Raw genomic sequence first — 14,922 nt, 5'->3', positions numbered from 1 at the left:
AACAAAACAATGAATTCAAACAGATTCGAACTTGTGCTGTGTACTTTTTCGCAATCCCTTCGAATAAGCTCGTTTTGTTGCATTTTTGAGCTTTTTCATAAAAAAACGAGCCAAAACTTTATCGGTGACCACAGCCTCTTCTGTGCTGCCATGAAGTCTAAATAATTCAAGAATATTTTTATGTGTCATCATAGGAACTTTTTCTTTTCCCTTACCTATGCCGGTCCAACTACAGAGGGTCAAAATTTTTTTTGAAAAAATTAGATCCAAAATTTCTATCATCCTATTTTCGGGGGTGATTTCCCATATGTTATGTTCTAACCATGACGAAACTTCATTGAAATAATCTGGTTGGGCCAAGTTTGATTCTAAAATTGACAGCTCTTCTATGCTACTGGCCACTTGAAATCCTATGTCATTTCTCTTGCGACGCATGGATACCGGAATAACTGTTTTATCTAGAAGAATATCCAATTTCGCCAAAACTGTAGACATTGCTCTTTCTAATTTTTCCAATCGTTCGTCAATACTAGGAGAAAGTTCAGGTGTGGTAATCACTGTTTTGTCTGCAAGAATATTTAATTTTGATAATACAATAAACAAAGTATTTTCTAATCTATCCAAGCGATCATTCGTACTGAGATTTGCAGGTTCCGAATCGTGTAGTTTAAGTTGGTCAACTTCACTGCTAGTTTCATCCTTTTCCAAATATTCCTCTTCCTCAAATTCTATTGAATTGTCTTCATTCAAGCATTCTATGGCCTCGTTACTCTCTTCTTTTGGCTGTTCCTCAACTAACATTTGTTGAAATCTGTTGTCTGGTTTGAAAGCATGTTGCTTCGTCTTTCTAGGTTTGCATAACTTTTCTTCGTGCACAACACTACAATCCGTTGATGAAACCAAACACATATCCTGTATAATGCGATTAGCTTGTGCGATTGTTTCCAGTCCTGTACGTTTTATCTTGCACATTATTCTCTCCCATGAATTAGAAGGCATGCTTGAATCATCTAGTAAAAGCGCGTTTAAACTATCGGCTCGCCGGACGTTTGGCCACATAAGGTAATTTATCCCTTTGCTTGTTCCTTGAATCCATGTTTCAGGGACGGCCAACAGCTCCTTGTGGCCTCTACCATCTACAGTTTCAACGATGTTAAAAGGCATTTTCCAGACTATATTTATGATGATGGAAATAGATACGTATGCCTGGAAAAGTCATCAATTGGAATTAGATATGCAACAAAATACAAAAAAAATCTTTCGTTCAACCTCACCGTAGATTTTCTGCTGCCTTTCTGCCCTGTGTGTTCTGCCTGAATGGTACGGGTTGTCGTTTGGAAATACATTGTTGGTTTTTTTCCAGGAATTTCTGAGACTCAGCGAATATCTGCAGTTTGTCTATGTGGTTGCAATGTTGTGATGATTTCGGATGGGTGAATTTATTTTTATAGCTATTTGATGTTACATCGAGACATCAGGGCAAATAGCTAACATAGGAAAGGGAAATGACATAGACACGGAGGTCGACTGTTCAAAACTCACTAATAAAGACAAATAACACTAAATTCTAACTATAACTATAACACACACATCAAACTAACTTAACACATTAAGCATAGACAGCACATACATACAATGAATATCAGAAGAAAGCTCACATCAACCCAACACACCAACACATTCACACAATCCATGCCTGACAAGTGTGATGCGCGCCTTTTGTTTGAGGTTATGTAGTCTTACTTGACAACAAAACGCTAAGGCAAATTTTCTTGCAAATCCATGACACGAAGCTGCTTAACAGCTTTTTGAAAGTCCTGTCTGGAACTTTGATGCTGTTTATCTACTGCAAAAGGCGAATTAGAGCAGCGATCTTTAGCGTGCCAAAATGAGCTGCTTAAGCAATTCTGGCTATTTGGGTCTAACCCTAACCCCTTTAGCTTCCCAATATTGAAAAAAATTCGAACTCTGAAAAGGAGGCCCATTATCGCTTTGGACAATTAAAGGCAACCCCCATATTAAAAAGACTTTAGATAGGGCTGCGTTGGTACACTTAGCATTTGTCAGTCTCATTTCTGACCCGTGCAAATAACGAGAATACGTATCTACGATCAGCAGAAACTCCCCCGATCCAAAACCCTGTAGGGATAGGAAATCGATCTGTAAAATCTCCCACGGTCCGTTAGGTAATTCTCTACATGATATGGGTATAGGTGGGTTCCTTTTCGAGACTACGATACAGGTCTCGCAATTACTCACGTAATCCGCTGCTTCCCTCGACATATTCGGCCACCAAAAGAATTCTCGCAGTATCTTCTTTGTAGCCCCACAACCGACGTGACCTCGATGGGCCGCTTCTAGTGCTCTAGCACGAAGATTTGTAGGTAGTACTATAAGGTCGCCCTTGAAAACGATAGGTCATAATGTTTCGAGGTTTTTGCTTTCTGCCTCATATCGCCGGAGGGATTTTATCCACTTCCCGTTTTGAATTGCCGTTCTAACAGCTAGCAGTTCTTCGTCTGATTCGGATGATGTTTGTATATCTGTCCATGAGATATTCATATCGCCAGCGTCCAGTGCATATAGCAAATGTTTTTCGTTATCTTCATCGAACGCGTCGTCTGTTTGAGACTTACCGATCAATCGTGAAAGTGCGTCGGCAACGTTCAAATCTCCGGGTATTCTAGCTACATTAAATTGATATGGAAGAAGACGAAGAGCCCATGCTTCTGCCCTTGTAATCGCTCTTTTACCCGTACGTTGGCAGCTGCCGAATATAAACTCATTAGCCTCAGAGTCTGTTCTAATTGTGAAGAATTTGTTTATCAAGTAATAGGTAAACCTTTCTACACTCCATACTATTGCCAAAGCTTCTTTCTGCGTATGAGGGTATCTTTTTTCTGATGATGTGAGTGATTTGGAAGCGCAAGCTATTATACGTGGTGTTTTTGCGTCGTTAAATTGTACAAGTACTGCACCGAGTCCTGTTGGGGACGCGTCAACATAAAGTTCTGTGGTATCCTTTTCATCAAAATATCCGAGTCTATCAATTGCGTTAAGAGCTTCGCTAGTCAGAAATTGAAATTCATTTTCTTCTTCCCTCGTCCAGTAAAAAGTCTCTGATCTGGCAAGAGTTCTTAGTCTCTCTGTTTTTTCGGCTCTTTTAGGGATGAAACGTTCTGCAAAATTCATTAGCCCTAAGAAACTTTTGACTTCGGATAAGCATTCCGGTCTACGAAAGTTCTCGATGGCTTTTCTCTTGTCGTCCTCAACTCTCCATCCGTCACCAGATAAGTTGAATCCCAGAAATTTAACGGACCTTGCACCGAATATACATTTGTTGTCGCTTAAACGGACATTATGTTCGCGCAATCTTAAAAGGGCTGAATCCAAGTGTCGATCGTGTTCTTTCTTAGTAGAGCCAAACACTAGAATGTCGTCTAAGTAATTAAGGACTCCTGGGCAGTCAGCCAGGACAACGGTTTGTAAAAGTTCCTGGAAGATATCTGGTGAGTTGCATAATCCGAATGGCAATCTTTTGAAACGGTAAGTACCGTTACCAGCGAAGAAATTCGTTAGATGACGACAGGATTCGTGGAGCTCAACGAGGAAAAACGCACTAGTCAAATCTATAGTCGAAAACCATGATGCCCCGTTTAGTTTTGATAGTATCGCTTCCAACGTTGGCATTCTGAACGGCGATCTTACGATACATTTATTTGGTCCTCGAAGATCAACGACTAGTCGGATGTCGTTTTTACCCTTCGATACTACCAGGAGTGACGAGCAAAAAGACTTGTTCATTTGTTCATTTATGCGTTCTATAATCCCGGAGGATAAGAGATTCTCTAAACGCTTTTCTGTTTCGTTTCTGAAAGCGATTGGTATATTGGTAAAAACGTTTCGAGATGGTGGTAAACTTCGATCGTATGAGAGAACTACAGGAGCAACGTTGAATTTTGGGAACTCTCCCGGCATTGATATCGCCAGTATTTCTCCCGGTAACAACCGATTATAGATTTTTGATGCGCAACATTTTACTGACACGTTCAAGCCCAATTGCAGCACGCTATATCTAATTGCTGTACTTCTACTAAGCAAAGGCTTTGCTTTTGCAATAACGTAGAATTTTTCTAAAGATCTTGGGCGTTCTTCAGATATGTAGAGCTCGGCTATGAAGGAAGCAACCACAGGAATTTCCTTCTGTACCCCGTAAGCTTTCAATGTCCGATCGGTTCCATCTTTTATATTGTATATCGGGTTCGTTCTAGGGTCACTTCCTCTTAACTCTTCATAAATATCTTCAGCTACTGTGTTCACGTCCGCTCCGGAGTCAATCATGAAATTCACAGGAACGCCTGCGACATATCCGACAATAAAGCCTTCGTTGTCGATTCCCTTCTCGACTGAGCACAACTGGTCATTATTTATAGCGATTGTCTGTTCAGGGGACTTTGTTAACTGTAAATAGCTGTCTTTACTCGCCACTTTCATCATATCGATCTCTTTATCACTGGTTGTTTCGGGCGTGTTATTGCTGTCCATAATTGCCACGATCTTCCGGGTCTTAATTGCTGGTGATCCTGCTTCTTCTTCCTCTGCGCGACGTTTGGTTTTATCCTGAAGCCCCTGACGGCATGCACGTTCGATGTGCCCTACGGTGTGGCAGTTGCGACATCTTTTGCTGATGGCGTGGCAGTTCTCAGAAGAATGATAGTTGCTAGTGCATCTTCCACATTGTTCGCGACGACCTCCGGAAGGTCTATTTGATGAAAACCGCGATGGTGTTAGTCTAGATGCTCCTCTTCCGCTTTGCATGCCCCAATATTTCTGATGGTACAGTGAGTTACCGCGATGGAATCCTCCCATACGAGGCCCATTGTTATGGTAAGAGCTGTTGGACACGGCGGCCACTAGTGCTGATGGTTGGACTTGTGAGTTTTGCTGGTGGGTCCTTGCGAAATTTATATCGTTCATTTGTTCCATTTCGCATTCTCGCACTTTGTCCAAAAGATCTGTTATTGATCCACGTTTCCTTACTTTTTTTACTCCTGTCTTACGGACTCTTGGATTAGTAGCATGTGCTTGGATCACGTCGACTACTGTTTCTATCAATTGGTTGTCTTTGTAATTGCAGAGCTTTGCTAGGTCAATTATTTTCTTTACGTATGTTAAATCGGACTCGCCGTCATTCTGATTCATAGAGCGTAATTTTTGTCGCTGTAGGAAAACGTAATCGTGTGAGCTATAGTATTTATGCAACCTTTCCATTGCATTAGTGTACGGGAATAACTGTACATCGCTCGATGAATCATTCGGTGATGTAGCTTCCAGAGTATCTAATAAGGAATAACCTGCTTTCATTTTGAAAGCATTCATTTTCATGTTTTCGTTAAAAATGCCTGACAATTTCATTGCTGCTTCGAGCTGTTCCTTCCATCGTTCGAAGGATTTTTTATCCACTTCCTCTCCTTCCTTGGGAGTACAAGTGGAAACTTGTAACGAGGCGAATGACATCGACGTAAGCATCGAAAGTTCGTTAGTAGACTGTACTGGTGTTTGGATCATTGTCGAGGACCCGTATGGTTCGGGGTCAAACGGTTGATTTTCCGAAGGTTCTTCTATCCAGGTGTTATGCCGGATCTTTTTACGAGTTTCCTTAAGTTCTTTCTCCAAGAGGGCATTCTTGTTTTTTTCTGCTAATAAAGCCTCCGTTAATGCATCAATGTTGGCCTGTGTCATGCTATGATAAAATATTAACAAAACGCGAAAACAATACCACTATAAATAAATTAACTATGAAGACAAACCAAAATATAGTTCTGTTAACTATTATGGAACGCTGATAGAGGTGCTGAGACCGTATCGTTTGCGTCAGAAGTTAATACTAGAAGTACACAGCCTGTTCATAAGGTGCGAGTTTACGCGTTCCCGAGACGTACGGTTGAATATTTAAGCATAATATTTAAATGGGGGTAATTTGTGATGCATAAAGTATTATTTTTTTTATTATTATTTTTTAAACTTAAATTATTTTTGGGTACATATCCGAGAAAAGAGATAGAACTATTAGTTGTTTGTAAATTGATTTAAAATTATACTATTTATCTCGGGTTCACGTGTCTCGGAAACAAGATGTGTCTATGTCATGCATTTTGTTTGTTTTTTTTTTTATATATATTTTTCGTAAAATTCTTCTCAGGGAAACAGTGTCCTCCCAAGCGCCACAGATTAAGCTTAAACGACTGGAAAATTGAATATCCATAGAAAAAAAATGAAAGCTCCACAGCTTCATTGGATTGATCAATAGATGGCGTATTACAACTCATCATTATATTGCTATCCTTTTCTTGCAATGTGTTTCGACAAGTTTCATCTTATCATGACCTATATAGCCTTCTAACTTTCTGAGCAAAAATCTATTTGAATGGTCGTGTGGTCAGATACGTGGGTATCAACACCAACGACCATTACTCAAATCTCACTTGCTTCAGTGCTGATGGTTTCCATTGGAATTTAGTATTTAAACAATCGTATCGCCGTTCTAGTTCTAGCGATGCATAACTTCAATGCGAAACCATACAACAGTACAGAGGAAATGATAAAGCTCTCCTCCAAGCGATGAAGCTCAACTGGTTGGGGTATCCCACCAACAGATAGCGCCACCAGCTTTTTTGCTATTTTTAGAATGCATGAGTCGTTTGCCGTCTGCTAAACGAAGTCTTTCTATATTCCGTTTAGGTAGAGAACTTGAGTCGTTTAGAAGCCGTTTAGTGGTCGTTTAGTGGATTTGTAGCACTTGGGCTCTCAGGGATACATGGTTATTTTTTCTGGAAATTCCTCTCAGGGAAACAGTGTCCTCTCAGGGATACATGGTAAATTTTTCAAGAAATTCCTCTCAGGGAAGCACCGTCCTCTCAGGGAGCTGGCTGTATTCTTGAATTTTTAATTTTTTAATTTTTAATCACTCAGGATTTGCTAGTCTAGGTACTGTTTTTTTTTTTTTTTTTTTTTTTTTTTTTTTTTTTTTTTTTTTTTTTTTTTTTTTTTTTTTTTTTTCTTTTTTTTTTTGATAAGCGTATTATTGCTTGCATATGCACATGAGTATGTACATGCACACAAGTGCCCGGTGCGCACAGGTACGCGCGTATATATTACACAGTTATTATATGTATTACTTTAAGCTATTAAAATTTAATATATTTTTGTTAAAAAAAAACCGATGTAAATAACTAATAGTAAAACAATGTGAAAAAAAAGTCTATTATAAAGAAGATGGTTCGTTGTAAAACTTTTTTTCTGTTTTACAATTTGAACCCTCCATTTTATTTACGTGATCGTGTGGTTTTGTGGTGATCTTGGGTTTGACATCCCTGATTTGCGCGACGAAACACTCAATCGAGTTCGACACCACAGCGCGAACAGTATAAATATAAGCGAATTTTAGTTTGTAAGAGGGCTCTCGAAAATACAATTGACGAATGCAGAACGCTCGGACACATCACATCACTTGTTCCACCACTGAAAGAAACAAAATACGCAGAATCGTACCCGCTTGGCAAAGAGTAACTCATTTTGATGCCTCTCGCTACCCCTGGCCTTAGTTTTAAAGGAATCATGCGACACACTCGCACTCCACTACCCCATCCCATGGAAAAACGCTCCCACCATCGAGGTGTTGACCAAAATTTCGCTATGTGCATGAGACACACACTCGCACTCCTCCAGCCCTCCACAGCTGAACGCTCCCACCGTTGCGAAGTTTGCGAGAATTTTTGCTCTGAGCGTGAGATCCTGAAGCACCAGAGATGACACTATGTGTAAAGACGATCATAATTCGGTATGGTCAAAATGCGTCGATTGTCGTTTCATTTATCTGGTAATGATGCATTCACTTCATCAAAATTTTAAACGTTCACAACTAGACTGATAACAATATTTGAATTTTTAATCAGAATAAAACCAATTCATTTGAAGCAAAATAAATTCCATTATACTTTATTTTGACCATATATAACCGCGCCTCAAAAATATATAAGCAGCTGAACCGAACCGCCTACGCCAACTACGTCAGGAAAATTGAAATCAATATCAAAAGACATCCCACATCATTCTGGAAATTTGCTAAAGATAAGGAATCCTGTGGACGACTTCCTTCCTCGATGCAGTTTGAGGGAAACACCATTACCGGAGATGAAGAGTTTTGCAATGCATTTGCCTCATATTTCTCTTCTGTGTACACCAACAATTCCTCGGTTCCGTCTAACTCAACATCGGCTTTATCCTTCATAAATGATGAGGTTAATTTATGCACACCACTAATCAACGATGATGAGGTGGAATCTGCTATTTCGTTGTTGAAGCTTTCCTACGCACCTGGGCCTGACAATATTCCCAGCGCAATTCTCATTAATTGCAAGGCTGCTCTCATTCCCATACTGACCAAACTATTCAACAAATCCTTGCAATCGAAATGCTTCCCGCGTCTTTGGAAATCATCGTGGATGTTTCCTGTTTATAAAAAATCTGACAAAAGTAATGTGTGCAATTATAGAGGAATTTCTATGTTATGTGCGTGCAGTAAACTGTTTGAAAAGATAATGTCTCGTCATATGCTCCAAGCCTTTTCACCATTAATTTCTAATGTTCAACATGGCTTTATGCCGAAACGATCGATTGAGACCAATCTAATATACTTACTTAACTTTTGCCACTCCTATATTGACAAGGGCTTACAGGTTGACGTCATTTATACTGACTTCTGCGCTGCTTTTGACAAGGTCAACCACTTTCTATTGCTATCTAAATTATCAAAGTATGGTGTTCACACAAATGTTGTTGAGTGGTTAAGAAGTTATTTAACTGATCGTTGCATTAACGTTAAGATAGGAACTAGTTTATCTGCCACATTCCATAATTTATCTGGTGTTCCTCAAGGGAGTATATTAGGACCTTTACTATTTATTATATTTATTAACGATGTCGTGTTTGCTATTCCTCATGTTAAATTGTTATTATATGCTGACGATCTAAAAATGTTCCTACCTGTTAAATATTCTGACGACTGTGAAATGTTACAAGACTCGTTAAACTATTTTTCTGCATGGTGTTTTAATAATGAAATGTTACTTAATGTTAGCAAATGTAGTTGTATAACATTCTCAAAGAAAAAAAATCCTATTATTTATAACTACAAAATCAATGAAGACAGCGTTCCACGTTTTTCTCAGGTTTGGGACTTAGGAGTTATTTTAGACAGTAAGCTTAGTTTATCTAGCCATTATCAAACTATCGTCACTAAAGCTCTTAAACTGTTAGGATTTGTCTTACGTGTCTCGGCCGACTTTAAAGATCCTTTCAGTTTAAAAACATTATACTGTTCTCTAGTCCGTCCCATCCTGGAATTTGCCAGTGTAGTTTGGTGTCCCCATCAAATCACATACATAGATAAAATTGAAAAAATTCAGAAAAAAATCACACGAGTTATGTTTCATCGTCTTCCCTGGTCAAACCAAATTCCACGTCCTTCGTATAATGTTCGGTGTTTACTATTCGGCTTAGAGACTTTACAGCATAGGAGAACTACGGCTCAGATAACTTTTATGCATAAATTATTAATTGGAGATTTTGATGCACCTGACATTTTAAATTTTATTTGCTTTTCTACTCCCTCTAGAGGTCTTAGAAGTAGAGTGCTACTAAGAAGCCCTTTTAGATCGACTGGTTTTGGTGCCAATGATCCACTGCTCAAAATGATTGATGTGTATAATAGGTTAGGGTTATCAGCAGATTTCAATCAATCCGTTAGTCAGCTGCGTCAGCATATTCAAGTTAGTTCTAGGGCCATAATTTAAACTTGTACTCTGTAAGCATTAAGTTATTTAGGCATACTGCCCGATAACTTTGATTTAAATAAATAAATAAATAAATAAATAAATAAATAAATAAATATGATCAACACTTGTACATAGTGCCATTTACTTTGTGTTCTTCACTCTCGCGCTGTGTTTTGATCGTTCGAAACTCATTGCCAGAACGAATGCAAATTTCATATGGGAATGATCGGTGCCGGAAGAGGCAGCGAAAATTATGAAATGATAATAGAAAAGTGGTTAAGTTAATCGTGAAAGATGTCAACGCAGACGTAAATGTAGTATGTTTTGTTACATGATCTACGGGTAAGTGCATGCATAAGAAGAAGAATCTTCCAAATGATGTTTGTGTTCAAACAATCGTACTGCTTTCAATGTTTGTTTATTTTTCTATTATTTTCCATCACACGTAGCTATTTCATTACCAAAGCTCCTGATAACAGATCAAAGCAGATGGATCGGGCATACAGAGTCGCCGTTTAATTTAAAATATCTGCGTGATCGGTAAGTTTTAAATAGTACTAGTTTTGTTCACCATTCTAATGCTCGATTTATCTTTCATTCCTCAAGCAAACGCATCAAACAGCAAGTGTTTTTCCTTCCAACAGCACGCACCATCGGTGGTGCAGCAGCTAACGTTTTGTTCGCCTAGCGCGCACCATCAAGAATTGATATTTTGCCAAACAGTACTGTGAATAAAAAACTGCACACTTACTGTAGGAATTTCCTGGAATTTTTTGGTCGGCCTACGCTCGCGGGAATGGTAGGTCCGTTGAGAGAAGGAAAGAAAGGGTGGGAGCGAGGATTAACCAAAAACGCGGCATTGAGAATGAGGGGAGGTGCGCTCAGCGCTCACGCTGGGACACTCACGATGCTTGAAATAAAATGTTAACAAGCATCGATTTCAAGCATGCATGTCGCGCGACATTTTGCCAAGCGGGTACATTCCTTCTCAACGGACCTACCATTCCCGCGAGCGTAGGCCGACCAAAAAATTCCAGGAAATTCCTACAGTAAGTGTGCAGTTTTTTATTCACAGTACTGTTTGGCAAAATATCAATTCTTGATGGTGCGCGCTAGGCGAACAAAACGTTAGCTGCTGCACCACCGATGGTGCGTGCTGTTGGAAGGAAAAACACTTGCTGTTTGATGCGTTTGCTTGAGGAATGAAAGATAAATCGAGCATTAGAATGGTGAACAAAACTAGTACTATTTAAAACTTACCGATCACGCAGATATTTTAAATTAAACGGCGACTCTGTATGCCCGATCTATCTGCTTTGATCTGTTATCAGGAGCTTTGGTAATGAAATAGCTAGGTGTGATGGAAAATAATAGAAAAATAAACAAACATTGAAAGCAGTACGATTGTTTGAACACAAACATCATTTGGAAGATTCTTCTTCTTATGCATGCACTTACCCGTAGATCATGTAACAAAACATACTACATTTACGTCTGCGTTGACATCTTTCACGATTAACTTAACCACTTTTCTATTATCATTTCATAATTTTCGCTGCCTCTTCCGGCACCGATCATTCCCATATGAAATTTGCATTCGTTCTGGCAATGAGTTTCGAACGATCAAAACACAGCGCGAGAGTGAAGAACACAAAGTAAATGGCACTATGTACAAGTGTTGATCATATGGTCAAAATAAAGTATAATGGAATTTATTTTGCTTCAAATGAATTGGTTTTATTCTGATTAAAAATTCAAATATTGTTATCAGTCTAGTTGTGAACGTTTAAAATTTTGATGAAGTGAATACATCATTACCAGATAAATGAAACGACAATCGACGCATTTTGACCATACCGAATTATGATCGTCTTTACACATAGTGTCATCTCTGGTGCTTCAGGATCTCACGCTCAGAGCAAAAATTCTCGCAAACTTCGCAACGGTGGGAGCGTTCAGCTGTGGAGGGCTGGAGGAGTGCGAGTGTGTGTCTCATGCACATAGCGAAATTTTGGTCAACACCTCGATGGTGGGAGCGTTTTTCCATGGGATGGGGTAGTGGAGTGCGAGTGTGTCGCATGATTCGTTTAAAACTAAGGCCAGGGGTAGCGAGAGGCATCAAAATGAGTTACTCTTTGCCAAGCGGGTTGGTGACCCCGACGTGATCGCCTGGAGCTCGACACAAACGTTCTGAGTTCGGCGAAATTTCAGTGCGCAAGTGATAAAACGGTCGAGTATAACGGAGCACATACATTACGTTTTTGTTTGACTCCAGTGACATTCAAGTGCACTAGTGCGAAACGCCGAAAGATAGCAAACTAGAATGGTTTGACTATCACGTGAGTTCGGCAAGCTACTTTTGTGCAGTGTCTATTGCTTGTGCCAGTGTCCATTCAAAGATCCACACTAACTGTCTGCAAACCATTAGAAGAAAGGATCTCGCTACAACGGTCATCCGAACAGCCACCGTGCGCATAACGTCTACCCGTGAGTGCACAAACGCAACGGTGCAGAATATAACGCGCCGCAATCGTTCGTGAGTTTTCAGAATCGATGCGCAAAGCTGTGCGTGGTAGAGTGCGTAGCGGATTTACTGTTATTGTGTGTGTATGCGTGTGACGTTACATCTATTCAAACGTTGTCACAAATCGTTCACGTGTAGCTCTACTCAATGTTACATAGTGAGTGCAGTGACATGAGTTCATCAGAGAGCGGTTCTTTAAAAAAAATCATTTAACTGATTTTACCTGTGAAGACACTTTTGCACCCCGATCATAATACAGCAAAAGTGTAGAAAAGCAACAGTGTTTCCCATCAATGTCCCTTTTCCACCCAAGTATCCATCGGGTGTCGAGATTTTTCACGGACAACATACTGCAAAAAATTGCAACCACCGAATCAAACCTTACGGGTGACAACATCAACGACAGAACGAGTGAGAGAGAAGGAGACAATCATCGCAGTATTCTTCCCGTGGCGCACGCAGCAGCGCATCGGAAGCCGTGTTCCCGTGCGGCCCCCTCGCACCCCCTCTCCGCAGCAGCATCGACTCATCGGCACGCGCCAGCGTTGATCCATTGTCTTCTGCGAGTGTTCTTTGATGAAGAACAGAATTCAGCGAATCGACGTCAACAGGCAAAATCGGTGAGCGCGTTCCAGTGTTATCGTTATTTTTTCTTCTTTGTTTCGTTTTGCGTTCAATTTCGTTTGGAAATTCGGAGTATAGGTTCAGATCGAACATACGTTTAGTAACAATAGCCTGATTACAAAGAAAAATGTTTCAACCAGAACAAACATTATCCCGTACGCCGATGAAGAGCTCAGAGCCCATCGAGATTCCAGCTACAACACCAAAAATCCCCCTCGCTCCATAGAAAAGGTTTCCGCAAAACTTCCATGCTTTTGGGATGATTCCCCGGCTGCCTGGTTTGCTGCAGCCGAGGCTGAATTTGAGATAGCCGGAATTACACAAGAAAGAACTCGGTATTCGTATTTGGTCAGCACACTTCCAAAGGAAATTCTTCTAAAGGTCATGGATTTAATAACAAAACCCGCGGAAGATCTGCCCTACACAACGCTAAAAAAAACAGCTAATAGAACGCCTCACAATCAGTGAGGAACAAAGATTATCACAATTGCTTTACCACGTTGAAATAGGGGACAGAAGTCCATCCGACTTTTACAGATACATGGTCCAACTTGCTGGCAATTCTGAAAACCTTTCTTTAGAACTCGTACGAAAACTTTGGCTTGCACGGCTTCCTAAAACAATAGAAGTATCGTTAATCGCAATTGACACGCGTGACGTAAACGAACTTCTCCGAATTGCAGACAGACTTTGGGAGGTCACACAATTGGGTAGTATTTTTTCAGTCAACAGAAATGATCATAAACAACAACAACACAATGGCCCAAGCGAGAATGAACTGCTTCGTAAAGAAATCGGGGAATTAAGGGAGATGGTAAAAAATTTGACACTTGCTTCACAAAATAATACACGAGGACGACAGCGCAGTCGCAACCGGGGACAAGGCGGCAGCCGATCGCGGACACCGTCGAACGCGAGAAAATATGAAAATTGTTGGTATCATTTCCGATACGGAGCAGCGGCAAACAATTGCATCCCACCGTGTAAATTCACAGGCGTAAATTAAATTGGCATCACAGAATCCATCAACATAAAAAAACTAATAAACTCGACGGTATTGACGGACTACCCTAGTGGAATGGTAGTGCCATCACAACATATGGTACAAAGCTACTTCAAGTAAGCCTTGGACTTCGGAGAGTATTTAACCACACTTTTACAATAGCATCGGTCAATCGCCCAATCATTGGAGCAGATTTTTTAAATAAGCATGAACTACTTGTCGATCTCGTCGCTTGATCGATCCAATGACCAGCTTAACAACAAAAGCTAAAATTGCTTTAGTAGATACTCCCACTCCAAAGCAATTTGTAATAGAATCTAACATATTTGGTAACATTATAAAACAATATCCTTCATTGACAAAACCTCCCAATTACAATAACCCTATTCATCATACAGTTGTTCATCATATAAAAACAAAAGGCACTTTGCCGTTTTCAAAACCACGGCGTTTAGATCCTCAGAAGCAGAAAATAGCACAGGCAGAATTCCAGCACATGCTGGAATTAGAAATTTGCCGTGTGTCTTCCTCTTCCGCTTCATCGCCTCTTCACATGGTTCCAAAATCGGACCAAGATTGGAGGCCATGCGGTGACTATCGACGTTTGAATGCAATTACTGTGCCCGATAGATACCCAGTGCCACACATTCAAGACTTTACGATGAATTTAAATGGCTGTACATATTTTTCGAAATTAGACATCACTCGTGCGTACCATGTAATCCCTGTTGCCGAGGAAGATGTGTACAAAACCGCCATAACAACCCCATTTGGACTGTTTGAATTTCTTAGAATGCCGTTTGGTCTGAGAAACGCAAGTCAAACTTTCCAACGGTTCATGAACAATATTTTTCAAGATCTCGACTTTATTTTCGTATATATTGACGACATTCTAATAGCTAGCAAATCACAAGAAGAGCACACCTCACATTTGC

The 14,922-nt window shown here is 40.1% G+C and overlaps 1 protein-coding gene and 2 long non-coding RNA genes across 5 annotated transcripts; 1 reads left to right on the top strand and 2 right to left on the bottom strand.

Moving 5' to 3' along the window:
* LOC120960920 (uncharacterized) lies at positions 1 to 7,545 on the bottom strand. 2 transcript variants are annotated; one of them, XM_049606437.1, is made up of 2 exons: positions 1,275 to 7,545; positions 1 to 1,206 (listed from the first exon to the last, which is right to left on the bottom strand). In XM_049606437.1, exons 1-2 carry the CDS (start codon positions 1,344 to 1,346, stop codon positions 16 to 18), a joined length of 1,263 nt encoding a protein of 420 aa, XP_049462394.1. In that variant the 5' UTR covers positions 1,347 to 7,545; the 3' UTR covers positions 1 to 15. The 2 variants fall into 2 exon arrangements, 1 of the variants encoding a protein (XP_049462394.1); XR_007452019.1 differs by having other exon boundaries at positions 95 to 1,206.
* Positions 7,546 to 9,240: 1,695 nt separating this feature from the next.
* LOC120960936 (uncharacterized) lies at positions 9,241 to 10,595 on the top strand. Of its 2 annotated transcripts, XR_005752658.2 has the most exons (3): positions 9,241 to 10,178; positions 10,286 to 10,376; positions 10,443 to 10,595. It is a non-coding gene; the product is annotated as an uncharacterized LOC120960936 (long non-coding RNA). The 2 variants fall into 2 exon arrangements; XR_007452126.1 differs by having other exon boundaries at positions 10,286 to 10,595.
* A 282-nt stretch (positions 10,596 to 10,877) lies between these two features.
* Positions 10,878 to 14,336, bottom strand: LOC120952323 (uncharacterized). The gene is made up of 2 exons (XR_007452136.1): positions 11,295 to 14,336; positions 10,878 to 11,187 (listed from the first exon to the last, which is right to left on the bottom strand). It is a non-coding gene; the product is annotated as an uncharacterized LOC120952323 (long non-coding RNA).
* Between the last annotated feature and the right edge of the window lie 586 nt (positions 14,337 to 14,922).

The sequence above is a fragment of the Anopheles coluzzii genome, chromosome X (genome assembly GCF_943734685.1).
Source record: "Anopheles coluzzii chromosome X, AcolN3, whole genome shotgun sequence".
NCBI classification, from domain to species: Eukaryota; Metazoa; Arthropoda; class Insecta; order Diptera; family Culicidae; genus Anopheles; species Anopheles coluzzii.
The sequence above is the reverse complement of the archived record's forward strand: the minus strand, read 5'-3'. Positions and strand labels throughout refer to the sequence as shown.

Coding starts and splice junctions, on each gene's coding strand:
- LOC120960920 (XM_049606437.1), bottom strand. CDS start 1,346: ATGTATTTCCAAACGACAACCCGTACCATTCAGGCAGAACACACAGGG. Junction 1,207..1,274: donor AAGGCAGCAGAAAATCTACG/GTGAGGTTGAAC, acceptor TGACTTTTCCAG/GCATACGTATCTATTTCCAT.